At 57.6% G+C, this 26,750-nt stretch overlaps 2 protein-coding genes across 14 annotated transcripts in view; one reads left to right on the top strand and one right to left on the bottom strand.

Moving 5' to 3' along the window:
• The window catches only part of TSC2 (TSC complex subunit 2), a 35,323-nt gene extending 34,964 nt beyond the window's left edge, over positions 1-359 (top strand). For 12 of the 13 annotated variants that reach the window (XM_015591012.2, XM_015591013.2, XM_015591009.2 and 9 more), the window contains one exon: positions 54-359. In XM_015591012.2, the coding sequence (XP_015446498.1) occupies positions 54-224 (171 nt within the window). In that variant the 3' untranslated portion in view covers positions 225-359. The other variant, XM_025048438.1, reaches the window with a different exon arrangement.
• Positions 360-409: 50 nt separating this feature from the next.
• The window catches only part of PKD1 (polycystin 1, transient receptor potential channel interacting), a 44,923-nt gene continuing 18,582 nt past the window's right edge, over positions 410-26,750 (bottom strand). The window contains exons 10-47 of the mRNA XM_025048408.1: positions 26,530-26,656; positions 25,968-26,206; positions 24,627-25,382; positions 23,597-23,728; positions 23,226-23,401; positions 22,864-22,997; positions 18,682-22,298; positions 18,303-18,452; positions 17,003-17,146; positions 16,595-16,874; positions 16,289-16,502; positions 16,038-16,209; positions 15,555-15,707; positions 14,744-14,888; positions 13,911-14,531; positions 13,588-13,744; positions 13,053-13,305; positions 12,754-12,949; positions 11,331-11,501; positions 11,104-11,247; positions 10,807-11,017; positions 10,581-10,707; positions 9,516-9,632; positions 9,372-9,421; positions 8,958-9,142; positions 8,758-8,851; positions 5,742-5,860; positions 5,457-5,659; positions 5,187-5,381; positions 4,639-4,778; positions 4,109-4,221; positions 3,709-3,856; positions 3,465-3,590; positions 3,078-3,252; positions 2,644-2,934; positions 2,430-2,564; positions 2,051-2,356; positions 410-1,955 (exon numbers count right to left, since the gene is read on the bottom strand). Coding sequence (XP_024904176.1) covers positions 1,488-1,955; positions 2,051-2,356; positions 2,430-2,564; positions 2,644-2,934; positions 3,078-3,252; positions 3,465-3,590; positions 3,709-3,856; positions 4,109-4,221; positions 4,639-4,778; positions 5,187-5,381; positions 5,457-5,659; positions 5,742-5,860; positions 8,758-8,851; positions 8,958-9,142; positions 9,372-9,421; positions 9,516-9,632; positions 10,581-10,707; positions 10,807-11,017; positions 11,104-11,247; positions 11,331-11,501; positions 12,754-12,949; positions 13,053-13,305; positions 13,588-13,744; positions 13,911-14,531; positions 14,744-14,888; positions 15,555-15,707; positions 16,038-16,209; positions 16,289-16,502; positions 16,595-16,874; positions 17,003-17,146; positions 18,303-18,452; positions 18,682-22,298; positions 22,864-22,997; positions 23,226-23,401; positions 23,597-23,728; positions 24,627-25,382; positions 25,968-26,206; positions 26,530-26,656 — 11,184 coding nt within the window. The 3' untranslated portion in view covers positions 410-1,487. The remainder of the gene's footprint in view (positions 1,956-2,050; positions 2,357-2,429; positions 2,565-2,643; positions 2,935-3,077; positions 3,253-3,464; positions 3,591-3,708; positions 3,857-4,108; positions 4,222-4,638; positions 4,779-5,186; positions 5,382-5,456; positions 5,660-5,741; positions 5,861-8,757; positions 8,852-8,957; positions 9,143-9,371; positions 9,422-9,515; positions 9,633-10,580; positions 10,708-10,806; positions 11,018-11,103; positions 11,248-11,330; positions 11,502-12,753; positions 12,950-13,052; positions 13,306-13,587; positions 13,745-13,910; positions 14,532-14,743; positions 14,889-15,554; positions 15,708-16,037; positions 16,210-16,288; positions 16,503-16,594; positions 16,875-17,002; positions 17,147-18,302; positions 18,453-18,681; positions 22,299-22,863; positions 22,998-23,225; positions 23,402-23,596; positions 23,729-24,626; positions 25,383-25,967; positions 26,207-26,529; positions 26,657-26,750) is intronic.

Genomic DNA, 26,750 nt, shown 5'->3' with positions numbered 1-26,750 from the left:
AAGAGCGTGTAGTGCCACTGTGGGCTTGCTGCCGAGGCCCCCTCTTTCCTCAGATCCGTGAGGAAGCCCACTACTCAAATCCCAGCCTGCCCCTGATGCAGATGCACCCCCCAGGCCACGCCAAAGCCCCAGTGCAGGCCCCAGCCGAGCCCATGCCCACCTATGAGACAGGCCAGCGGAAGCGTCTCATCTCCTCCGTGGATGACTTCACAGAGTTTGTGTGAGACTGTGATGCTTTGGACATGCCCAGGGTTCCTTGTGGATGCCGTCTGAGCAGCCACACTACTGGACCTTCTCAGTCCCCTACAAGGCACTGGGCAGTATGTGTGAACGTGAATAAAATGGTTGTGTGGCCCAGTCCTGCTGCTGTGCCCACTCGCTCTCAATAGTCAAACACAGACACAGCTAGTGGTCAGCCAACTCATTTATTTGACTTTGTCTGTTGGGGGTAGGGGCAGGATCAAGGCTGTAGCTTTGGCTATGGCCACAGAAGCGGTACAGGGGGATTGTTGGGCTGCCATCAAGGCCTGATCCCTTCAGGGAAGCCTCACACACGCACTCTCACACTCACCTTCCCCAGTCCCAGGAGCCAGCCCCAGGGAGGGGGTCTTACCCTCAACCACCCTGGGCTCCTCTGCCACACACTAGTCCTGTTCCTAATCTAGACCCAACACCAGCAGGCCTAGGCCTGGCCTTGAGCAGGGCAGGAGAACAAGGCCATGGTGGTGATAAGAACTGCCTAGGGGGCAGCTGTGCCCTCCAACAACTGTATGTCCAAGCACCTGCTTGAGGCCAGGCTTGGACCCAAGAAGCAGCTGTCACTTCCTACATCCCGGGCCATTTAGGCAGGTGTCTGGGGAGGCCAGCTCTATAGTCCCAGCTTCCCCTCAATGCAGGTTACAGTGGGCATGGGGCTGTGTCAGTGACCAGGCCCCTCGGCCCTAGTGAAAAATACAGCGACGTACAAAAATATATACATTTTGACCCCATATAAATTATTGACGATAGACACACAGATGGCAGCTGGAAGTGAGTACACTCAGCAGGGAACAGGAGAGGTAATAACTTAGGGGGAGGGTATTGGGGGTGCAGGTTTCCTCCCCGCAGCCTGGATCCTTAGCAAGGGGAAGATGTTTGCCCAGGAAGTGGGGCCGGGCACAGCCCGCTGTACCTGAGGACTCGGGAAATAAATTAGTGTCTCAGAGGCTGGGCACTTGGTCCAATACTGCTGTGTCCTCCCACAGGGAGCCGGGGAGGGAACCCTGGGTCCTAGATGGCCACATGGCCTCTTTAAAGTGCTGAAGCCCACAGAGAGACTCAGACAAGTGTTGCCCGCTCTCTGGGGGACCTGTGTGCAGCTGTTCTGCTCAGCCCAACCATGAGGGCAGCAGAAAGTAATACTGAGTGGTGTCTCTCTGGCTCCAAGAGGCCAAAGAAAAGCCACAGGCCTACCCTGGAGAAGGGGCATGAGCTCAGCCCCGCTGGGGCTAAGTGCTGCTGGGGTGGACCTTGTTTTTGGCCCGCAGAGAAGCCCTGCTGGGGCCTGTAGCCAGGCCAATGCCTCGACTGGCCCGGGCAAGGCGAGTGGTTAGGGCTGGCCGAAGCCCTGGGGAGAGGCCAGCAGGAGGCGAGGCTGGGGGCCGGCTACTCCTGCGGCCGCGCAAGCTCTGTAGCCGCTGCTCCAGCTGGTAGACATCCTCCGTAGCCTGGTTGAGTCGGTCAAACTGGGTGAGCAGGGCCTCAAACACAGCTTGGAGGCGGGAGGGCTCGGGATCCCCCCGTGGCCCAGGCCGGCCCAGGCCCGCACTCAGCCCCTCCAGCTGGCTGGAAGAGGTGGAGGGGCGCGAGGCATCAGAGTCCCCGCTAGGTGGGGGCATGTCCGGGGATGACTTAGAGCCCCTGGATGAGCGAGAGGGCAGCGGCTCCATCCCTTCAAAGCGAACTTTGTGGCGGAACTGGGGGCGGCACAGGGGCTCGGTCAGTCCGGCTGCACCCTGGGCTCACCTGGGCCCAGGGCGCGTCCCTCTCCCCCCCACTGGGCCGTACCCACCTCCTTGACCTTGCTGAAGCCCATCCAGAGGCGTAGCCTGCGTAATAACAGCTCGACCATCTCATAGTCCTGAGGTTCCCAGGCTGGGCGGTAAAGCTCCCCACGCAAAGTGTGGTACCTCCACCGCAGAAGGGCCGCTCCCAGCCTCAGGGCACCCCATAGGCGCAGTGCCCAGAGCCCGGTGCACAGAAGGGGGGACAGGCGCCAGGACTCGGCAGGGCACAGGGCGGGACCCCCAGCCCCTGGGCACAGCACCCAGAGGGCCTGGGCAGCACTCTGAAGTGAGTCCACACAGGACGATACCAGCTGCAGGGAAGGTGGTAGGAGTAAGGGGTGTGCCCGGAACTAAGCCTCCCCCCAGGGACCCATAATCACCTACCAGAACAGCCAGCTGGACGTAGGCCACAGCGAGCACCACCAAGCCTAAGGCTGCTCCCAGGAGCTCCGGCAGGGCCCGGCACAGTGTCTTCCCAAAAACCGACCACTGACGCACAAAGCGCAGTTGCTGGGCGGCCTGTGGGCAAGAGACGTCAGGCGACCAACCCTGGCCCAGCCCTCCCAGCCCCACCCCGGCCTGCGGGGCTGGCCCTCACCTTGACCAAGAGCAGGAAGAGCAAAGAGGCGGCCAGGCCCCGGGCCGCGGCGCTCAGCTGTGCGACCTGCTCAAAGCTGGTGAAACGGCGCGGACGACGGCGCACGAAGCGCGTCCACTGGCTATCGGCGGCGCCTAGCTGGGCCAGGCGCACGAGCGCCGCTGCTGCAGTCAGCACCACCAGCAGCCACCGCGCCCAGGCCCCAGGCCGCACCATGCGCACACGCCCCTCCCTACGCCAGGCACGCACTTCCGCCAAAGAGAAGTACAGCGCGAACAGCAGCAGGCTCACCTGCGGGGGCGGGGCCGGGTCAGGACGCACTGGGGGTGGGGCGTGCTCAGTATTCCCTCTGCTGGGGTCAAGGCGGGGGTGGGGCTGAGGGGATGGGCCGGATATGGATGCACCGGGGGAGGGGCCGAGAGGGTGGAGCATACCGTGGTGAGCAGCGGCAGCGAGAGGCCAGCGCTCAGGCGCCGCAGTGCAAATGGGCGGACGCTGAGGGCTGCCACCGCGCGTCCAGCCACAGGGAACTCCAGGCGCAGTGTGACGGCGGCGTGCAGCCCCACGGCCGGGCTGTAGCGCGTGAGCTCCACGAACACGGCGCGGCTTCTGTGCAGAAAGCAGAGATGAGGGGCGGGGCCTCCCGTAGCAAGGGTTGCATAAACTGGGGAGGAAGGCCGCTTCCAGACTGAGCGGGAACAGCAAAGCTGGGGGGTGGGAGTAAACTGGGACCACTGATGGAGGAGGGACACTGATGAAGGGGACCGTCGAGGGCCAGGTAGACAGTGGCAGAATGAGGCAGCCTATCTCCTGCGCGTCACCTGTTGTCGATCCAGTTGTGCAGCTGGAGGAAGCCCAGCTGTGCGCGGCTCTCTTCCAGGCTCAGTCCCAGCTCCTGCACGTAGCCCCCGCTGTCATACACGGCGCAGTACCCCCAGTACCAGACGCTGCAGGTGAGAGGGGCAGTGTTAGAGATAGCCCAGCCCTACAGGAACTTGGGAGTCATGCTAGCTGGGGCAAGGAGACTCTTTGGGAGAACTCTCCAGGCCCTCCCTCTGTGCTCACCCTAGCAGGTCTGGTGTGGAGTAGGCCCACGTCTTAGAGCTGTTGTGGACAGCACTCCCCCAGCCAATGCCATAGTCGCTGGTGCTGAAGCCGCCTGAGGATGCTGAGCATGCATGCACTCCTGTGCCAGGAGGGTCTGGGCAGAGTGCTGAAAGCAGAGGGCTTGAGAGTGATGACCAAACCAGGGGCACTTACTGTTAAGCTCAGTCACCTGGGCTGAGCTCCACATGATCTCCCTGAACACTCCCAGCAACCCTGAAGGTAGATGTCATGATCTCACTGACATAAGGAAACTCAGGCAGGGAAAGGGCAAAGATCACACTGCTAGGGAGATGAACCCGAACCCAAAGGCTTCTTTAGAAAAGATCAGGGACAAGTACCAGAGCGTCCCCCAGCTCACCTTCCTGCAGCCGCACCTGCCGCAACCGTGGGGGCCCAAGCTCTGGGCTGGACTGGTTCCCGTGGACGTATGGGAGCAGTACATGGGACATCCATGGCCAGAACTCATCAGTCCTACCCACACCAAACAGAGTCACATGTTCCACCCCTCAGCTCCCTGCACTGCTGGGGGTCAGAGGCCCAGGGAGCACAACTACTGCAGCCTTGGCTCAGCCCATAGGAGGCTGCCAGTGCTGCCTGAGGGGACAAGGAAGGACCTGGTTCCTCAACCACGGACTACTGATGTCTGGTGGCGGACAACTCTATTTTGGGCTGCCCTGGGAACAACAAGATGTTTAGCAATATCTCTAGTCTCTATTCATTGCCATAAAGCACCCATTCCAGTCCCAATCAAAAATATATCAAGATTCCTCCCAATGTCCCCTGGGGGCTCGGCTGGACCAAGGGCAGGATTAAGATGGATCGTGGTCGGCATCAGCACTGCCCTGGCCCAGCAGACAGATGTGTACATGTGTACAGGGGTATCCCTACCGGGTGATGGCCAGGAAGGCCCGGCTGTCTAGCTCCTGCCTGATGGCGCTTTGCAGGCGGTAAGCATGGCTGTGGCATGAAGCATCCCCGTAGTTGGCCAGTAGCGTCACCAGTAGGAAAAGCATGTATACCAGGAGGCTCTGGAGGGAAAGGGACAGCCTTGGGGTCAGCTCATCACAGCCTGGCCACTGTAACATGGCAGGGCTTCTGGACAGCAAACTGTCCATAGCCAGGGTGCCTGGCACTGAGAGCAGCATAGATACCTTGCCAACACCCCAGCCGGGGACAGACATGCTGTCTACTAAGGCCAAGGAAGCCATGCCCAGGTAACTAGAGCTGGACACGAGAAGGGGCAGAGCAAGAACTAGGGGCAGTAGAAGTCGGGGTAATGGGAGTCAGGCCAGGGCTGCAGAGCCCTAGACCACCTTTGGTGGAGAGGAACAGGTGCATGTGAGGTTTTTGAGAAGAGCAGGACCTCTAGGAAGAGGCTACACTGGCCAGGAGGTGGAGCATGCGGGCAGGTGCTGGCCATGACAGCCTGAGCTTACCTTCAGCATCCCATGCAGCCTCTTGACCTTTCGGGCTTCTTCCTTTGCCAGAAAGAGTGCAAAGCCGTGGGGTGGCCGCACTCGGGGCACACGTTCACTCACAGGTGTCACAGCTGGGCTCTCCACCAGAGTGTCATCCTCATCAGGGTGAAGCCTCTTGGCCACCAGTGAGAAGTACAAGGCTTCCAGCAGGACCTGGGCCAGGGGTGGCATCAGAAGGGCCCACAAGTGCCAGAGGCTGACAGCCTGGCCCTCCTGCATCCTACTCACCTTGAGTGGCTCCCAGCCAAGAAATGAGGCCAGGAAGCTGGAGCTGCTTGAGAGGAGCCACATGACACTCACGCCAGGGGGAAAGCTGGCACCGACCCACCCTGAGACCCCTACGGCCACAGCCACCAGTAGGAGGCTGAGCACATGGGCCAGGAGTGTACACCAGGCCGGCAGCAACTGCTTCCGCAGACCTTCCACCAGCCCTGGGGAGGCAGAGACAGACAGGTGACTGGCAGCCCAGAGGGAAAGACAGGGAGGGGCATCCTAGAGGACACAGAAGCACACCTGTCCTGGAGAGCTTTGCTGACTGGGGCTGCTCCCAGGTCAGGCCCAGGCTGGACAGCCCCCTCTCACCCAGCCTCTGCAGCATCAGGGTCTCGGTCTTCTCCCCAGGAGCGCTGGACCTAAGGCACGGGAGGAGGGAGAGGCCAGCACTCACCTGTCAGCCTGCACGCTGCCCACCTCATCTGTGGGCCTGTGCCTCCCACACCCAGGGCAGGAAGTCATGTCAGCCTGTCCCTCTATACTCCTCACTTCCTGCTCACTACAGGACTTCGCCCCACATCTCTGTGACCTTTCCACCTCTCTCCTGTCCTGCCACCACTCCAGCAGCCATTGCCTCTCACAGCACAGCCTCCAGCCTCATCCCATTGCCTACACTTCACACCAGCAAACTATGTCTTGCTCCCAGTGAGCACTCCCCATGCCTTGGGCCCTTCCCCTCAACCTCCCTGCTGCACACATAGTACACAAAGCATCCCTGTGCTGATGCAGGTTTGTAAACTAAGGCTAATTTGGACAAGGACACGTGTATGTCTTTCAGATTCCAATACTACACAGTGCTCCATAGGACCCAGAGAGCAGCCGCCCTTCCCAGCTCCAGAGCTGCACCCCTAGAGAGAGGAAGGGGGAGAAAGAGAAGCAAGACTGGGACAAGCACTTGCTGAGGAGACAGTGCACACACTTGGGGGCAGGGGGCGGTCCGCAGGTTGTGCCGATTACGGAAGCAGAAGAGAACAGGCTCCCAAATCCCAGTACGTGTCTGCTGCCACTGAGCTACGCTGTTTCTGGTTTGTGAATCTAGAGAATAAAAGACACTACCATCTATGGATGTGGGAGATGACAGAGATAACATTTTTTTTTTCTTAAAATGGACTTTTCTGATTATAAAAGTAGCATAAACTATTTGTAAAAAATAGGGTAATAATAGAGACCAGATATTTAACATCGGCATTTCCATCATGCAACGGACAGCAGTGTTAATAGTTATTTTAGTCCCTTTTCTATATGCACATGTTTGTATTTTACATGTAAGTATAAACATGTTATATCAAGTCGATACAGCATAGAGTACATGGAATTTTACATTAGACTCTAAGCTACATGAGAGCGAAGACTATGTTATTTAATAACATTCACCAATTCCTTCAGTCACTCAACAGGTGTGTTGATCTCTTACGAAATGCCAGGCACTTTTCTAGGCCACTGAGTGAAAAGAACAAAGCCCGTGAACTTACAATGTTCATGTACTAGTGGGGGAAGCAGACAATAAGCACAGGCACCGCTTAATGCACAGGAAGCAGGGAAAGACCTGGACACGGAGGCCTGTGTCTGTGCCTGCATGTGCATGCATGCAAGGGTCCGTGTCACTGTACTTACTACATCTGCATAAGGCAGGAAGGAAGGTTTGGATTAGTAGCATTTGAGTGAAGACCTGAAAGAAGTACACCGTGGGGCTCTTGTCTTGGGGAGGAGCGGCCTAGGCAGAGGAAACAGCAAATATAAAAGACAGAGGCAGAAGAGCGAGGGACGCTGTAACCGAAGGAGAGTGGGTGAGAGGGAAGGTGGCGGGAGAGGGCTTGGGAAGATGGGCCAGACCAGGTACGGCTGGTGGAGCTTGTAAGTATGCCCCGCCGTGGTAGGCCGCCTCCAAGATGCCCCCATGACACTTCCCTCCTGGCATCATACCCTTGCATAGTCTCCTCCCATGGAAATCAAGAGGATATTGTGGAATGACGGTGTGTGACCAATGAGGTTGGGCCATCAAAGAAACTGGCTTTTGCTTTGCTCTCTTGGACCACCCACTCTGGGGACACCAGCTGCCATGCTGTAAGGATGCTCAAGCAGACGAGTGGTAAGGTCTAGACGGGAAGGAGCTGAGGTCTCCCACCAACAGCCCAAACCGAGGTGCCTGCCATATCAGTTGTTTTAAGCATTGAGTTTTGGGGTAACACATTATGCAGTGACAGCTAACCAGTGCCCCAGGAGAGCTGTGACAGGGTCTGCCTCAGGGATCAGGCTCTCTCTGGTGCAGATGGAGGAGCAAGTGTCCACTGAGGCAGCCCTGGACTATCCAGGCAGACGATGACACTTGGATGAAAGGCAGATGGAGAGAAGGCTTGTGTGAGGGAGGATGCAGAAGGGAGTCGAGAATGAATCCTGAGTTGTTGTCTTGATCACTAGAGAAGGCCTTGCCCTTTTCTGATGAGGGTGGCTAGAGGACGGAACGTCTCAGCGGGGAAATCAAGTGCTCTGTGAAGCTGTTAGGTCTGCACCACACACTAGATATCCACGAGAAGCTGTTTAGTGGACAGTCAGTGTCTAAACTGGGATTTCTGGAAGGGTATGGGCTGGAGATATTTGGGGGTAGTCAGCTTATAATTACTACCCCAGGGTCGCTCCATAGTATAGGTTTTAATCGACTGGCAATTTCTTTATAAAAATGGCATCATGTCAAAGTTATCTGTCTTCCTAAAATGACTGGAGCAGCTTTCCCTTTTTCTCTGTGTTCTAGGACAGTTCATATATCTCAGTAATTTTTGGTTGCTTGAACAAATTAGAAAAGTTAGTTAAAAAGAATGGAAATGTGAATATTAGATATAGATGAGAAAAGTAGAAGAAGATGCTACTTAATGAATTTTGTTACCAAATTGGAAATCAACCAAAAAACTGAAAAATTCTTAGAAATATAAAATCAAGTCTCAAAAGAGAAAAAAAAGGGATATTTAAAAACTCGACAATTATTCCTCATCACAGCCAGGCCCTGAGCCTCGCACAGGTCGCCTTTATTTTCCTCAACTGTTCCTCATTCCTGTTGCACTAAGGGAGCGGTTTCCTGGGCCCTGGGCAACCCCATGAGGTCCTGTCAAGAGACGAGGGGCTCAGAGGTCAAACAACATTTTCCCAACCCCACGCTGGGGACACGGGGCTGGATAACACAAAGCCAGTCCCACAGGGGGAAGAGGGCTTCTTGGCCTGGTCCCCCTACCCATGCCTGCATCCCCGAGAGCCGCGCACTCACAGGCCAGTGAGCAGGTCCGTTTCCACTTGAGTGTCCTGGGTAGGGGCCAGGCTGCTGGTCCCTTCAGCCAGGATCTGCCGGATCAGGTCTTCATCTAGAGGGAGGAGAATGTGTCGGGGAGGGCATGGGTTCCTCCCACCCCAAACCTTGGAACTTCTTGGGGAGAACTGGTGGATACCATGCTCCCCACTCTGGCTCACCTGAAGCTGAGAAGTATTTGGTAGGGGAGGAGGGGCTGACCAGGGAGAGACCGTCTTCCTCTGGGCTCAGCGTGTGGCCCATCCGGCCCCGGGCCAGCCGCTGCAGGGTGCTGCCCATGATGGACGGGTCGCTCAGCAAGTCTGGCCAACTGAGTGTGCCTTCGCTGGACGGCCAGCACACCAGGCTGTAGGTGACGCAGGTTGGTAAGAGGAGCCAAGGAGAACACATCTGCACATCTAGTCACACACTAATATGTGAGGCTTCTGAGCAAACACACCCTAGGGCAGCATGTGAGAGCACAACAAACACTGGACGAGAACACATGACACGGCACAGGCGCTCCAAAAACCTGTAACACAGCACACACGCAGCTGACCTACAGCAAGGCTCACATCTTCACTAGGGACCCCCACCTTTTGGAATCATCCAGAAGTAAGTCGCTTTTCATTTGTCCAGCAAAGGCCTATTGAGAAGTACAGACAGAGCCTCAGACTCTGGGCTCCCCAGAGGCGGTGGGACCCACCTAGCCCAGGCAGAGCCCCTTGGGGAGCCCTCACCTCAGCACGGAGCCCAGGGAAGGCGAGGAAGGAGCTGTCCAGCACAGATGAGTCCAGGTAGCTGTCAATGTCTAGGACGTGCTGTCCCGTGGGGGTGGGGCTTGGGCCCCCAGCCACCTGCAGGGAGAGGCAGGTGGTCAGTAAGAGGCAGCTCTGGCCCCTGCTCTGGTGAGGCATGCGACCTCCTGAGCAAGCAGTCTAGACTAGTGCTGTCCTAGAGAATGTTCTAGAATGATGCACATTCTACATCTACACTGTCTTCCGTGGTAGCCACTAGCCACATACTGCTATGGAGTACCTAAAATGTGGCTGGTGCAACTAAGAAACTGAAGTGTTGATTTTATTTAATCTTAACTACTTTAAATATAAATAGCTCTTTATGGCTAACTTCGCTGTACTGGATTCCTAGGGTACATGCCTCTTGGTCACATGTACTGTCTTTTCTTATCAGTTGCTAGATTTGATGTGCTGCTGCTTTGTTAAGGATTTCTGCCTGCATATTTCTAAGGTCTGGGGTTCCCTCTTCTCGTGATGTCCTTGTCTGGCTGTGGCATCAGGGCTGTGCTGGCCTTGTGGGATGAATTAAGAAGTGCTCCTTCCTCCTGTATGTTTTTGCGTCTCGGAAGAACTGGTGTGGACTCTTCTGTAACTGCTTGGTATAATCACCAGTGAGGCTGTCCGGCTTTTCTCCATGGAAGGTTTTAAATTCCTAATTCAATCTCTTTACTTGCTACAGGTCTACTCAGATTTTCTATTTCTCCTTGAGTCAGTTTTGGTAGTTCGCCTTTCCAGGAACTTATTTCTTCTAAGTTATCTAACAGGCTGGCCTACAGTGGTTCATGGGGCTCTCTAATCAGTCCTGTTATCTTCTGTGCTATTGGTAGTGGTGTTACCTCATTCATTCACGATTTTAACGATCTGTCTTTCTCTTTTTTCCTTGTGTCAGCCTAGCTGGGAAATTTTGCTAATTTTCTCTCTTTGGCTGCCATACAGGACAGCACAGCCTTCGGCAGAAGAAATGAGGCCCATGCTCCACTCTCAGAAGCACCGTGGTCCCCAGCCCACCTTGCTCCGGGACATTCGGAAGAGGAACAGGATGACCAGGTAGATGGGATAGACAACCACGCTGGACACCAGGCCAACGGCGATCGTGTCAACACTCAGTGGGATCAGACTGGACACGGGTCCCACACTGTGTGGCAGGAGAGAAGAGATCTGGCTGGGTTAGGCTGGGAGGGGGCAGGAGGGGTTAAGGCAGAGGGAGGCCATCTGAACCCCCACAGGCACCCACCTGTAGGCAGTGTCTCCCACGACCCCATACCACATGGCATTGGAACCCAGGAAGAGGCAGAGGAGGAGGACACAGCAGGTGGCCCGCTGGACTCGAGTGAAGCGGCTTCGAGGTGGCCGGTCCCATATAGAGAGCCAGATGTGCTTGTCAAAGAAGCCACGCTGGAGCTCAGCCACCAGCAGGCGCTGGAAACGCCGAAGGGCCACGTCACCTAGGGAAAGGGCACATGAGGGCTTCAGGAGGCCAGAGGGCCTGGCATCTCCTCTAGCCTACTAGGACAGGGGGGCGGGGCCTTACTTGCTGCCAGCACCTCCTTTTCCACCAGGCCCCCATTAGCCTCAGTCTCCACTGACAGCCAGTCGTTAACCAAGAAGAAGGTGCTGCGGGTGGTCTGCAGGTCTCGGACAATGATGTGCTGCAGGAACCAGGCAGGGCTGAGCCCTGCAGAGGGGGCGAAGCTAGGTCAGGGCTACAGGGTGCCAGGCAGGCGGGAAGGAGGGGAAGCAGCAAGTGCCCACCCGGACCTTTATTGTCGTGCCACACACGGATCTTCCACACACTGCCCAGGCTGTGTGGGGTAGCGATCTGAAAGATATCCAGGCTGTTGCGGTGGAAGGCTCTGTCCCCATCCAGGTGCCGGTGGCCACTCCGGCTGTCTGCCCCATATAGCATGATGCCCACATGCGCCGTGGTACCTAGAGGATAGAAGGAAAGGTGGCAGGACTCGGGGTCTGCTGCCTACCAGACATGAACCCAGCAGGTTTTCTCCTCTGTTGACCATTCAAATACAGCCAATCCTCACTCTGCTCAGCTTACAACACGAATCTTGGTTACCAAAATTTGTAAAATAAACACGGCCCCCAACGACACGATTCAAATGTCAGTTATGATGGTATGTTAACTGTGACTAACTGCATAAAATATAAACTTGGCCGCTAGCTCTTCAGACTACTATGTAAATAAAGGATGCACATCCTGATGGGTAACCAATCACATCACTTCTGAAGCCTACTGGTGACGGGTCTCCGTGCATCTATCAGTTCCCACACAGGCCGCTAAGCGTGTAGTGGTGCTGCCTCCTTATCTCTCAGCGATAAACCTACACGGCATTTTACAAAAGAGGGGATTGGCCAGCAATGACGAAAACACAGCAAAAAAATAAAAATAAAAAATGGTACTGCTAGACATAAAATCTGAATCAAAGATAAACGGACTACTGAAGAAGCAGCCATAGGAACATTGATGCTGCCTGAGAGACTGTACAGAGGCCATCAACGATAAACTTACCAGCATAAAAAGGACAGTGGTTGTGACAAAAAGGATTCAAGATGTTAAGAGCAACTGATGCTGGCAAAAAAACTTCACATTAAAAGAACCCTCCGAGGTACTTCACAATGTGGAGAATGCAAATAAAAAATGTTGAAATATGGCAATTCGCCAAGGCATAGAAAAGATGTTCACGCCATATCATAATGGAGAAGGAAACACTGTTCAAACTATTCTTGATAAGTTTTTCACAAAGAAATAAAACACTTTAATTCCCAATATGTCTGATGTTTCAAGTTACACTGAACTAACTATACGCTTATAACCAACAGTTTCTGCCATCTTGGAAACACTTTGTTTTCTCAGTGACTTATTATCATTCAATAAGCACTTCCCCCACTGATCATGAAGCTCGCTTTTGCAGAGTGCACACACTAGTAGGTCCCACACGACTGCACAAAGTGAGACCACCCACATTGACTGCACCTACTTCTGGAAGGAACTGCTCTCATTCTCAGGAAAGATTAACGAGCTAATACTTCGCTACTACTTCGCACAGCAGTCCGTAAAAGTGAGCCCTTGTTTTATGTCATCTATTATAATGATTACCATTAGGGAAGTTGGCCAGACAGAGCAAATGAGACAGCCTGGGGGCTTGGACAAGGTGGCCCCTCCCCTTACCTGAGCCTCGGCCCCATCCGGTCTTTACCAGGATCTCATACTTGAAGCGGCCCCCCTTACCACAGAAAGGGATAACACGGACCCGGCTGATGTCCAGCTGGTCCAGCTTACGCAGGATCACAGCCATGACTGCGTAAGTCACCAGGCACACGGCACATGTCAGCAGGACGATGTAGTTCATGCTAGAGGCCGGCTCCTGGGGAGACAGAGCTGTCAGGCCCAGGAGGCACGGCCCTTACCTCGCCGGCTCAGGATAAAGCTGGGGCCTCCACACAACTCAGGAATGTGGTGCCACTCACAGGAAAGATGAAGTGGACATGGCTGGGGGGCACGAAGAGGCTGGCTCCAAAGGCAGTGAGGTGGCGGGTGAGGCAGACGGCCTGGCTGGGCGAGGTCTCCTCTAGGGGCACAAGCCCCTCCGTTCGCCACATCATGTCCTTCTCGCTGAAGTACTGGCACAGAGATGTATACAGACCCACAGACACTTCCAGCGCCGACCAGTGGAAATGGCTGGTCAGGTTCAGGTAGTAACTCCCACCCAGGTCTCTGGTCCTGGGAGAAGCAGCAGAGAGTGTCATGGCCACAGCCTGCCCAGTCCCAGGTCCCAAGTTAGGGAGGTGTTCTCAGCTACCGCCAAGCTTGCTATGCATGGCCACGCCTGACCACTCCCCAATCATCCTGCTGCCACGCCTGCTCCCATAGGGAGCCCACATGACCTTGGCACATATAGATCTGACCATGTCCAGTCTGCCTTCAGAGACCAGCCCCGCCCATGCCAATAAGTGGCTTATACAACCCAACAACCCAGTGTACAAGCCGCTTCCAGATCCTCACCCTGGAGCAATGAAGAAAGTATAGGGCCTATGGTCCTTGCCGGCCAGTGCCTCCAGGCTAATCTTCCTGCTGGCTGAGCAGTTGTGCTCGTTGGGCCATGGTGCCAAGTGCAGATAAACAGTCAGGTAGGGCTCAGGCTCCTCAGACAGGTAGTGCTCTGGGGGTGGCATGTGCAGGGTTGGACGACTACCCATCTGGGGAATACCCCTGGGATCCCTCCTGAGCCCTCCTTGCTACAAGGGCCAGAGGAAACGCCATGCTAGAAGCGGAACCTGCTCCTCCCTGGTACCCTCAGCACCCAGTACCCCACCCAAGGCACCCACCATTCAGCACTGTGTAAGTGAGCTGTAGGTGTAGTCCGGCCTCAGGGTTGCTGTGCTCGGGGGCGACCACAGCACTGACCGAGGCCCGGGGTGGGACGATGGCAGAGCTGGCAGGGATGCGGTGGCCCCATGCAGCCTGGTCAGAGCTGTTGGGCACCTTCACGGTGATGGCACGCTCTGAGGCCAACCGCCCAATGGGGATCTGGGCACCAGTCTGCGTCTGGAAGGCCATGGATGCCACCTTGGTGGAGACAGTGTAGTTGCTGATGTAGCCGAAAGGAAACGGGTTGGAGTCAACAAGAAAGATGAGCTGCACCACATCGCTGAGGTTGGACAGGGCCCCACTGAAGGCAGTGGGGATGGAGAAGTGACAGCCAGGGACCGAGGCATTGCCCTGGCACAGCAGGCTCAGCGGGTCTGAGCGCTTGCCCTGTGCCACGATCTCCTCACCCGCCAGGGTCAGGGGCTCCTCATTGAGCACTCGGGAACGCATAAGGATGCACATGAGGGCTGATGACAGGTGGTAGGCCCTGGATGCCACCATCAGTGAGGGTGGCTCAGCCCCTATCTCTGAGGGCTGCGAGTCCTGCACATCAGAGCTGGCCAGGTGGATGAGGTCACCTACAGATGCGGGGAGACACAGGGAGAAAGGCTGGGAGAAGAGGCAGAGGGAGGGGTTGGGAGAACAGTTGGTAGGGGAGATATTGGGGAAGAAAGGGGAGGTTAGGGGAGAAACGGGGGAGAGAAATGGAGAAGAGATTGTGGGGGAAGAGGTCTGAGGGAAAGATGGAAGGTCCGGGGAGCACCGTGTACCCTCCAGCCCCTGCCCAAACCTGTGATGTTGAGGATGCTGTCGGCAATGGCAGTGGGCGTCCCGGTGCCTGCAGCGGTTTCGGCCTGCAGGACACGCATCATGGCCTCCAGCTTGTGCAGTGTCTTCTTTAGGCACGAGTGGCACACGGGCTCCTTGCTGGACACCTGTGGGGAACCCGGGCACTGTGTCCAGCCTCACTCCAGCCTGCTTGCTCCCTCTTCCACCACTTGGCCTACCTCTACTGTCACACTTGCTATAATAGGGTGGCCTCCCCACCTGTCAGATTTCTCTAAACCACCTTTTGTGGTGCAGCTGGGGAAAACTCCCCAAACACTGCTCCCCTCACATGCCTCCCTGCTGAGAGCCTTTTGGGGGCTCCTCCCTATGCACAAGCCCTGCTGCCACCCCTAGCCATGGAAGCCACACAGTCATGAAAGCCATGTAGCAGACAGGGTGACCCCTGCCTAGAAGACTCTTCACTCCCTTCTCTTCTGCTGAGGCCTCTGCAGCAACCCACCGCCACCCTGGGCACAGTGCTCTCCACATCAAGACTGTGTCCAGCTCAGTTCCTGGGTGAGAGTGGTGGGCAACTTTTCAGGGCCAGAAAGCCAGATTAGTTGTGATGACAGGCTCGGGAAGAAGGCACAAAATGACCTCATCATGTCAGCCTTTCCCTGTACCTGGGCTGCTCCTTAGGCCCTAGGCCATCCTGCAGGGTTGTCCTGGGGGCATCTGTGGCTCACACTGGGCTCACCCAGGAAAGGCACATGGCCAGCCACTCTTGGGGTAGGGAGGCCCAGGGCTGCTGAAGGGTCTGAGTCCTGCCCTACCATGCATTGGGCCAGCACTGCTGATATCTGCTGGATGTCGTCCACGGTGTTGACCCTCAGGGAGACCAGGGTCTCTGTGATGTTCTTGCGTATCTGGGCTCGTAGCTGCCACCTAGAATCTGGCTCTGCTGCCACAGCCAGGTCCTGCTCATACTGTGAATGGTGGGCACAAGGTAGCCGTCAGTGGGTGACAGAAGTACCCCCGCCAGCAGCGCTGCATAATGTGGGCAGTGACTCGAACTGTTTCTTTAAGGACAAAGGGGGTCTTCCCCAGACTCCCTTCAGGGGCTGGGATACAGGAAGAGATGGGGGGTGGGGAGGAAAGCCTGGTGCTGGGGAGAGCCCACAGAGGGGTCTGCTGAGAACGGGAGTCATTTCAAGGAAGTTAGAGATTTTGTCTGTTGGGAGCCAAAGGACAAACCCTTTGTAAGGATGCAAGGATGCAGTCGGGAGTAGTGCTCTGGGCAGACCCCCTGCACTGACCTCATTGAGCACGGTGATGAGGGCCAGTGAGTACTCAATGACGTGCTGGGGGTCAGCCTGTCTTAGTAGCCTGGGCAGTAAGCTCTCCGTGAGGCTGTGCAGCCAGGGGGTGAGGTCCAGGGGGCTGCCCAGGGAGTCTCCTGGGGGCTCTGGCAGGGTGATGGCCAGAGACCTGTGCACAGAGACCACAGGTGAATAGGCAGCAGCCCCTGCTCCCACCCTCCAGGCCCTGCTCTCGGGGGCCTGCTCACCTGTTGAGGGCGACCACAGAAGCACCCAGCTGGTCCTGCACCACCACAGCCAGGTCCACCTCAAAGTGGGGCGCAAAGCCAGGGGGCAGCACAGTCCCATACGTGGAGAGACTGCCCTTGTAGACACAGAACTCCTCGCAGTGGCCCTGGCGGCAGCGCCGCAGCAGCAGGGCATACACCAATGGGGCGCCTGCATCCTCTGCGTCCTGCCAGCCTGTGGGCCCCAACAGTGTCACCGAGGCCTCTCCATGGGGGCCCCTCCCTGGGCATCTCTGTTTCCTCCTGCCTCCCTAACCCCGCACTTACCTGTGCACTCGAAGTGCACCTTGGTGGTGAGGGCACGCACAGCATCCACTGGGAAGAGGTGGCAGGAACCCCCCAGTGGAGGGCGGTTGGGGGAGAGGCGGATGGAGGCGCAGCCCTCCTCCTCCCCGGAGAGACCCAGCACAGTGAGCGTGAACGTATAGCCCTCGCCGTCCCGCAGCACACCGCGCCGTACCACCAGCCGCATGCCTGAGCTGCCTGTGGACGTGGTTGTCTCGTCCAGCACCAGTGTCTTGTTGCTGAAGGTGCTCACAGCCCAGCGCTGAGGACGCAGATAGGCGCTCAGGGGCAGGATTGGCACTGCTGCCACCTCCAGGGCTCAGACATGCCCCACCCGAGCCCTCTCGTCCCTACACCCAGCCCTGCCCCCAACCGACCCGCCCAGCTCACCCCTCGTTTGGAGCCCCCACTGCAGTTGTCACAGCGGCCCTCCAGGTATACATAGGAGCTGCGGCTCACTGCATACACTGCCTGTGCCTTGCAGGACACGCACTCCAAGGACACTATGGGCACCTGACCGCTCCGGATCAGCACCTGGGGATGGGGTGGAATTACAGGAAGGCCACGTCCTGAGATAGGGAGGGCCTCTGCTTCTGAGGCTCAGACCCAGAGTCCGTCCAAGGTAGTGGGATGGTCACGGGCCAGACAAGGGCCTCTCCCTCTGGACATGTTGCCCCAGCTGGGAACACTCCCTTCGAGGCCCTACCAATTCCTGCTCAGCCCAAAGTCCACGTTCCTAAGGGTCGGTGAGCTCAGCCCTCACCCAGTGTATTCATCTGAGTGTCTCCCAATCTGGGGGTGAGGGGTGTCACCTATAGCAGCAGAAACCACATTGGGCTTATTTTCTGTAGTATCCCTCCCAGTCCCAGTTTGGGTCTGGCATACAGGAGACACTTGATATATACTTATATGTCAGTGCACCCACGGGGTGAGAGCTGTGCTCTACATAGCCCCTTTGAGGTTCCTGCTGTCCTAGGGGGTTGGGCCACAACAGAGCTCCCACTATCCCAGATATTCTCTCTAGGCAGGCCTCCCCTTCCCCAGGCAAGAGCTCCCACTATCCCAGATATTCTCTCTAGGCAGGAGATATTCTCTCCCCTTCCCCAGGCAGGCCATCCGGGAGAGGCCTGGCATTGGGGAAATACCCCCGCATCTTGGGCATCGGCAAAGCCTGGCACACCTGTTCCCACCAACAGGCCCCACCCAGCGGCAGCTGGAGTGGTTGCCATAGGGTCCTGACCTGTCTGGCTGGTCCGGGGAGGGGAGCAGAGCGCATGCCAACAGAGAGAGGAGAACAGGCCCTCGCAGGTCAGAAACGGGGACAGCCACTCTCAGGGAGCAGACATGTTTCCTCACTGTCAGCCTGTGTGCTATTGGGGCAGTTCATTTCTCATAAATCATGAGAGCTGCACAGCTCCTCTAAGGTTTGGAGCACAGCCCTAGCCCATCTGGAAGGAAGCCATCCTGAAGTCGGATGACTTGTTAAACAAAATTTGTACTAGAAATAGTAATTTTGAAGTAAACTGATAGCCTCTAAAAGCACTAAAACAAAGAAAACCTTAAAAAAGGGTACTTGACACGATCTGTAAGAGGCGGTCCTGTGCCCTCAGCCCTTCCTAGCAGTACCCTGCCCACCTTGGGCCTTTGGCTCCACCTGGCTTGGGCACGACCAAGGCCAGGTGGCACCCACCGTCTGGTTGGTGGCCTCCTCCTTCCGGCCAGCCTTCCACACGGTCAGGTTGAAGGTGTACTCCACACCGGCTTGCAGGCGCTCCCGAGGGATGGTGACCACACTGCTGCCACGAGGCCCGAAGTTCAGCGCACATCCACCAGTCCCACTCTGTGGCCCATGACAGGGGGCAGTGAGACCCTGGACCTGCCTCAAAGCAGAGCCCGGCCCAGGGACAGCTGGGGATACTCTTCCCTCTGCTGGACTCAAGCCTACCAGGACTCGGTCAGCAAGCACACCCACCCCCCTCTCCCCATGCTGGGCTCATTAGTGCAAACAACATGAGAGGGGCTGAGAGGACGCACCCTTCCCCTGGCCCCCACCCCACTGTGGGGCTGACCTGCGTTGAGGCCACGCAGGCCCAGTGGAAGCTGAGTGGCGTTTGGTCCCCATCCTCCAAGTTGGGGTCGTAGGACTTGCTCCCGTCCAGCACCAAGTCCTGTGTGTTTGACCACACTCGGTACGAGCCACCCTCGACAATGGGCACTAGGCGCTCGGGGGCCACTGTCACATTGGCTTGGATGCTCTGCGCCAGCGGTGTGTCCCCAAATGACACCACGAACACAAAGCAGTAGTGGCCCACAGGCAGCACCAGGCGAGGCACGACCAGCTGGGGCCGGCTCATATCCACGCCAGGCAGGGCCACACGGGTCATGCGTCCAGGCCGCTGGCAGCTGGTGGCGCGGTACACCTCCCAGCGGTACTCAGTCTGGTAGGTGACACAACCACGCAGATCGACGTGGGCCTCAAGGTAGTTGCGCTGGGAGCGCCGCATCAGCACTTGCGGGGGCAGGGCTACATCCACCTTGGGCTCCCGGCACGCCAGTATGTGGACAGTGACCGTGGCCTGTGCCACAAAGAAGCTCACCAGGTTGGAGGCATTCACCTCCACACGATAGTCCCCGGGGTGTAGGTAGGAATGGTTGGCCCATGGATCCTCTGTATCCTCTGCCAGGGCTCCGTCCCCAAAATCCCAGTGGTAGGCCACATGCCGAGCACTGGGGCTCGTGACGGCTTCAAACCGGGCTGAGCGATTGGTGAAGCAGCGGCCGCTGCGCAGTGCCACGTGCTGGATGATGTCCTGGACCTCGACCACGAGCGTATGGTTCACACCGCCTAGCTCATTAAAGGCACGCACGTGGATCTCTAATAGCCCTGCAGCCACTGGCGTATAGGTGACGTCACGGCCTGACAGGATGACCAGTGAGTCTCCCTGAACTTTCTGTAAGGAGAAGTACCATGCATAGGCAACGCGGGTCCCCCGCTGTACCCGGGCCGTGAAATTCTTTTCAGTGCCTGTAGCGATGCCTGGCTCGCAGCAGTTGGGCACCTGGAGCCCACCCACGGCCTCCAGTACCAGTATGTGCACCTGTGCCTGCGCTCGGCTCACATGGTTCTCAGCCTGGACGCTCACCGTATAGTCCCCAACCCGGGGAAAGCTGCGGGAAAAGTGGGGCCCTGGGAGTGCCTCGAGGCTGGCCCCGCCAATCTGCAGGCGGAAGCTGACGGCTGAGCCAGTGGCTAGCAGGATCTGAAAGTGGACCAGCTGTCCAGGCTCTGCCACTTTGTTGCTGGCCCACAGCACCAGGCCCACGATAGGCTCCTCCACCGTGAGGTTATGCGTGGCTACGACCCAGCTGACTGCATTGGAGGCGTTGAGCTGAACAGAGAAGGTACCAGCACCAGGGAAGACCACAGCAACATGCTGGCCGTGCCTGCTGCCACCTGGAACAGCCCAGCACCAGCTCACGTTGGTGCCCGAGGCCAAATGCCCCCAGAAAGGCACAGTGGAGCCGGCTACCACAAAGCTGCCATCTAGCTCGCCAGCCCTGATGCTGAGGCCACTCACAGGCACCTGCACAGCTATCTCGATGGTGGTGTTGATCAAGCCCAGCTGATTCTTGGCTGTAACCGTGACCAGGTACAGGCCAGGAGTGGGAAAGGCGTGGGTGGTGGATGGCTCTCGGGTCTCCCAGCTTAGCCCTTCCTCCAGGGACCAGGTGTAAACAACACCGCTACCGCCAGCCAGCTCGGCGTTAAGGGTGACACTTGCATTGACAGTGGCCGGGTTTGGGGAGGCAGCCGCGGCCAGCCACCCCACAGGCTCCACAAAGTACACAGTGCGGTTGGCCAAGGCACTGCCCAGCATGTTGGTGGCCCGCAGCTGGACAACATAAGTGCCCGCCTCAAGTACAGTAAGTGAAAAGGTTTTACCACTGCCAGCCAGGGTTGGGCCACTGTCCCGCTGGGCAATCCAGCTATAGGAGATGTTGGTGCCATCCCTGACCACAGCCTGTAGTTGAAGCGTGCGGTTGGTGGGGAAGCAGCAGCCACCACCGCCACCAGTCACCTGTAGCCCCTCAATGCGCTGCAGGACGTAGATGAAGATGCTATCCTGGGCGGCACCCACCTCGTTCTCAGCCGTGACAATGATGTTGAAGGTGCCCACGGAGCGGAAGGTGTAAGAGATAGTGGGGCCCCCAGGGATAGGTGTGCAGCGGTCGCACAGCACCCAGGAGTAGTGCATGTCGCTGCCCGCCTCCAGTGAAGTGCTGAAGCTCACACTGCCATTCAGGGGCACCACCGTGCGGCTGGCATTGACGCTAAGCCCCCGCACACGCTGCTGTACTGAGACGTTCAGCCAGGCCTCACCACGACTCACTTGGTTCCAGCCGGCCACTCTGAGAGTGAAGTGGCCTATACTGGTGTAGGTGTGTGTGACCGCAGGGCCTTCGAGTCGCCCGCCATCCCCCAGCTCCCACAGGTAGGTGGCGGGACGCCCACGGCCCACAGTGGAGAATAGGTAGGGCTGCTGCAGCTCCAGCGCACGAGAGGCGTTGACCCTGATGCTCACGAGCTCCACAGGCTCCTGCACCTCCACAAGTGCTGAGTCGTTGGCAGCCGAGATGTTGTTGGACACGGTCACTGTCACCAGGTAGGAGCCCACATCCCAGTAGGTGAATGTGGCCTCAGGGCCCCCAACACAGGGCGTGTCCTCAGTGCCAAAGTCCCAGATGTAGCGGTAGGTGAATGAGGGCCAGGTGAGGGCTACCAGCCGGGCCTCATCTCCAAGCCGCACAAATTGCCTCTCAGGCAGCAGAGTGACATTGCCCACCTCGGGCTCCACGCACACACTGGTGAAGTAATGTGCCTTGTTCACACGGCTTGACAGGATGAGCACCAGCGGGAACGTGCCACTCCGTGTGAAATTATGCATCACTGTCGGATCCCCCCAGATGGTCGTGTTGGATGAGCCGTCCCCGAAGGTCCAATCGAAGACATAGTTCGCAGGGTCCCCAGTGACGTGGGCCATAAGCTGGGCCTGGGGTTGCACAGGTATGCAGGCCGCAGGGTCAATCCAGAGCACCTCCAGGACGAAGACTTGCACAGGCAGGCTCTGGGCCAGGTGGCCAGCAGGGCTAGATGCACCCACAGTCACTGTGCAGTTTTGTGCCCGCAGGTACACGTGCTCTACCATGGCCTCAGGACCCATGAGCACTGTGCCATCTCCCATGTCAAAAGTCCATGTGACATTGTCGCCTGACTCTAGGGTGGCACTGACCACCACAGGCATGCCCTGCTCCACAGCCGGGCTCAGGCTCACGGTCAAGCCTCGGAGCTCCTCGAAGATGCGGACACCGGCGCACGCCGCCACGCTGCTTACTGTGTTGTTGACCTCCAGGCGGATGTGGTATGTGCCCCTCGAGGTGTATGTGTGGTTGATCACTGGCTGGTGCTGTGTCACGGCTGGGGAACCATCCCCGAAGTCCCACGTGTACAGGACACCCCCAGGTGAGGGCAGTGGGTGTGGGGAGAAGGTGATGGGCCGGCCGGCCACCAGGACAGCACTGCCCACAGCCACGGCCATGGCTGGCAGAGTGGGGCGCACACTCACAGGCACCAGCTGCGTCAAGTTCTCGAACGTGTTGGACACAAGCAGGGTCAGGTTGTACTCACCTGAGGGACAGGCCCGGAGAGGGAATGGCACTGGGGCCACTGTGCCACCTGCTTAGCACAACCCCTCCCGCACCCCATGAGGGCTGCTGTACACAGCAGCCTCTTAGGGGAGCAGAGCAGCGCCCCAGTCAAAACGTGAATGGAGAACATCCTTGGGTCCCGCCCCAGGGGTCCTCATAGTGAGGCATGTGTGGGGCACCAACAGCACAGAGCAAGATATGGCTACAGCAGAAATGGGACAGAGTGGACCATCTCCAAGTATGACTGCACTCAGGTTAACAGAATGAGTGCCAGTGTAGGGCAAGGATTGTGGGGGCCCTGTTGTTTACTTTGCATTCTGTGCATGAAGCTTCTGGAATTTTAAAAGTAACTAAAAGGCGATTTTCCTTCTCCCCAAAAAAAGGCTCAGAAGAGGGAACAGGAAGGGACAGAGGATCCAGTTTCTGACAAGAGACTCAAATCATAAGATTCAGCAGCCTAGTCCACCCTTCACCCCTGGACACCCCTCCTTCACTCTAGTAAGGCCCCAAGGGGGGCTGCCCCCAGGGCAGCGGCCCATCCTCACCTGGGACAGTATAGGTGTGTGTGGTGTTGTGCTCCACTAGCACCTGGGCCACCATAGGGTCTGGGACCTGGAAGGACTCATCGTATGGAGGCTTGAACTGGCCAATCACCTGCTCCCCATCCCCGAAGGTCCACCTGCCAGAGAACGAGGCAGGCAGTGAGTGGCTGGGGGATATGGGTGGGAGAGGCTGGCCACTCTCATGGGAGCATGCCCTGGCCTGGCTGCAGTCACTCTCTCCTTGTACCTCCACTCGGGGTACCACACAGCCCTGCGGCAGGCCCCACCCCCTCCCAGATCCCACATACCCAGCACCTCCTGACAAATGAAGTGGGGGCTGCAGGGTCTAGGCCTGGTACACTCACAGAAAGGCCACCTCCACAGCCGAGTCTACCAGCACAGCGGCCGCGACCGCCAGCGTGGCATTGGGAGGCAGCACGGCTGGCACTGCAGACACTTGCAGGCCCCGCATCCTGTGCATCCGCTCCACAGTGACGTTGTAGTTCACAGTGACATTGCTGACGTGGTTGGTGGCCGTCAGCTGTGGAGAGAGGTGGCAGTGAATAGGCTGTCAACTAGCTGGGTAGCAAGGCAGTGTGGGCAGAGCCCCACCCTGCACTCACCCACAGCTGCTGCAGGGTCCTCGGGAGCAAAGGAGAACAGAGGGCAGAGGTGAACACCAGAAGTCTGCCCCACCCCCACCCTGCCCTCGTCATTCCCTCAGCCCCCCACCCACCGAAAGCTTGAAGATAGCAGCACTCTGGTAGATGACATTGAAGACCACATTATGGAAGGTCAAAGACTGCTTGTCATCGATGGTCCAGCGGAAGACCACATCTGAGCCGGCCTCCACCATGGGGCTGTACCTCTGCGAGAAGGGAAGAGCATCAGCCAACCGTGACCCTGCCTCAGCCCAGGGTCTTTGGAGGACCAACTCTACCCTGAGCCCACCTCTACCTGCTCGGACATGCCCCCCTATGGGCTTCCGGGAAGAGAATTTGAAGACTCTGTGAAGGGGGTAAAGGAGGGCCTCAGGGCTCACTCTTGACTAGAGAACCACGTGGTACAAGGCTGAGCTCGGGCTTAGTCACACCTTGACTTCTCTATACCTGTTTCCTCACCTGTCATCTCTGAGTCTGGACACCCCTTCCAGGGCTCCTGCTCAGACTCCTCAGTTAGACTATACAGTCCCACTTGGCAAAGCACTTAAGTCTCACAAAGACTCATGGCTGGATGTTTACCCGCATCACCTAATAGGTATGAACAGGTGACTAGGGGAAGCTAGGGGACAAAACTGTACAGTGGCAGGACTGTCAGAAACAGCCCTTCCAAAGGCCCCTGTGCAAAGGTGCAGAGCTGGCGGCTGTCTTGTGCAGGGTGGGCACCCCAGGCCAGAGACAGCTCCTTCTCAGAAAGGCATGGACAGTGGCCCAGGTGGCATGAGACCCCCACCTCAAAAAGTGCTTACTTTAGCCAGGTAGGAACACAACAGGAACTCAGAAAACACACCCAGGCTTGATGAGGTCAGATGTGGGTGAAGAGTTTGACAATTTCATGAAATGTAAGAGTGGAAAGAAATGTTCTAGTGATGACTTTTCAGTAATTTAGAAATGAATGATCAGTCTAAGGAGCCTACTAACAGGATCTGATCAGTAACTGAGACCCTTGGCCTAGCAGCCAAGCTACTTCCTCACTGGGGAGGGGCCACTCTCTGCACAGGCATCTTGTCTCAGGAGGGGTTAGATGGACCTGCGGGCCACACTCACCACCAGGACACCCTGCAGCACACGGGCCTCGGGACTGGGTGTGGCTCGGAGGCCACAGATGGGCTCCTCCGCCTTCACCCACAGGCTGAGGTTGGCCTGGCCGGCACTGTTCTCCACCACCACCTCCACTGAATGCTTGCCCTCACTGAGCCTGGGCAGCGCCAGCACAGAGAACAGGGTGTCGTTGGCCTCACTGGCACAGCTGGGCACCAGAGCAACCACTGAATCAGGGCAGGTGGCCTCGAAAGGCGCACTGATGTTGTCCCCAGGCCAGCGCACCGTGGCTGTGGCATTGGAACCGGAGTCCACCTGGAGCACCAAGGTTGAGCCGTTGGTGGACATGTAGAAGAGGCCATCATGGGGGATGGGATAGATGACCCGCAGCCCGGCCACCGGGGAAAGCACGTCAAAGCTGCAGGACAAGTTGCGCCTGGACACACTATTGCCCACCGAGGCCCGGACCTCATAGTGTCCTGGCCGCTGAAGCCCTGGGTTGGGCCTCAGGCCCAGCAAAGGAGTGAGCCTCTCTGTGGCAGTAAGCAGCCGCAGGGCACAGGCCTGGCCAGCCCAGCCAGCCTCCAGTTGGGTGGGCAGGCAGGCCAGCCAGGCCGAGGCATTGGTAGAGAGGTATGAGGCCTTGGGGCCTGGGCGGCCGAATGCTGGTGTGCAGCGCAGGAAGGCGCCCGGGCCGGCATCATGCTGCAAGCCTATGAGGTCACCAGGGAGGAGGGGGCCATCCTGGCCACGGAAGGCAACCTACAGGAGAGGGAGGTGGGGCTGTGTCAGGTCCTCACAGTGGACCACCACTCGTCAGGGTCCTGTAGGGGAGCAATGAGCCAGGGGCTCCAATGGGTGGGCAGGATTCTCCAGGGGTAACCCAGAGTTGCTCCCCAACATGAGTCTCAACACTCATCTATCATACTCCGCCAGGCTTCACGGGGCTCCACCCAGGCACTCATGCTAGGGACAGATGGGACAGCCTCAAATAGAATACACACAGGGGAGAGAGAGAAGATGCAGGCAGGGGTGGGGGTTCCCCAAACAGGGAGGGACTTCTGAGGGACACTATAGCCAAGACTTGAAGGACAGGAAGGAACCACCCATGCCGAGTGAGGTAAACAGAATCCTCAGAAAGCACACTAAGTACACAGGCCCTGGGGCAGGAGCTTCTCATGCTAGGAGATGAGCGAAGGCTCTGACAAGGCCACAGGTGGGCAATGGACTGGGCAGGAGGCCTGGTGGGCTGTGCATAAGAATCTGTATTTTGTCTGTTTTATGGGGAGACCCAGATCTCGGGCAGCTGAGGGGAAGGAACACGGCACCCAGGCCAGTGATACACACCGAGTACTGGGCAGGGGGACCCGCAGGCACAGAGAAGAGAAACTCCCTCCACAGTACATAGGAAGCCCATGGCCCTGACGTGGACCCATTGGCACAGGTCTGAAGGTGGCAAGGGCTGTCCAGTGGCAGGCAGATGTTGGATTTGGGGCACCGGAGACCCTCTGGCATGCACGCAGGCGCCGGCTCAGTCCTGTTGTTTAGGAACCTACTCTCGGGCTTGCTGCTGTTTTCTGAGGCTCCTGCGAGGAAAGAAAGGGTGTCAGGGACCTTGATTTGCTAACAGATGACAGTCAGGGATACCCACTACTACACGAGGGCCTGCCAGGCAGTGTCCCCGGCCCCCATCACTTTCCTATCCCCCTCGACACTAGGCCCCCCCACACCCAGGTAGGCCCCATCTAATTTGTCTTTGGGATCCCAAGCATAAGTCTGTGTCTTTGTAGATCTCACCCTGTCCACCCTAAGGCTAGAGACCAGTCTAGTGGCCAAGAGACCAGCAGACATGATAGCACGGAGAGGACACCCAAGTCCCCCAACTCCCACCACCGGGATGGGGTCCTACCTGCTTCTCCCATAGGTCGGTACACCTGCAGACGCATCTGGGCAGGCCGGCCAAGTTCCTGAGTCCCAAACTCCGCAGTAATGAGGAAGGCTTCGTGGTTCAGGCCTAGGCCAGGGAACACCATCACCTGGTGAAGTGGGGGTGGGGCAAGGGGTGGTACTCAGCTCCACAGACCTTGGGCCCAGCCCCAGTCAGCCAAGAGCGGAAGGAGCCACCAGATA

This window comes from Pteropus alecto, unplaced genomic scaffold (genome assembly GCF_000325575.1).
Source record: "Pteropus alecto unplaced genomic scaffold, ASM32557v1 scaffold44, whole genome shotgun sequence".
Classification (NCBI taxonomy): Eukaryota; Metazoa; Chordata; class Mammalia; order Chiroptera; family Pteropodidae; genus Pteropus; species Pteropus alecto.
Note: the sequence above shows the minus strand (reverse complement) of the source record. Positions and strands in the feature narration are given on the sequence as shown.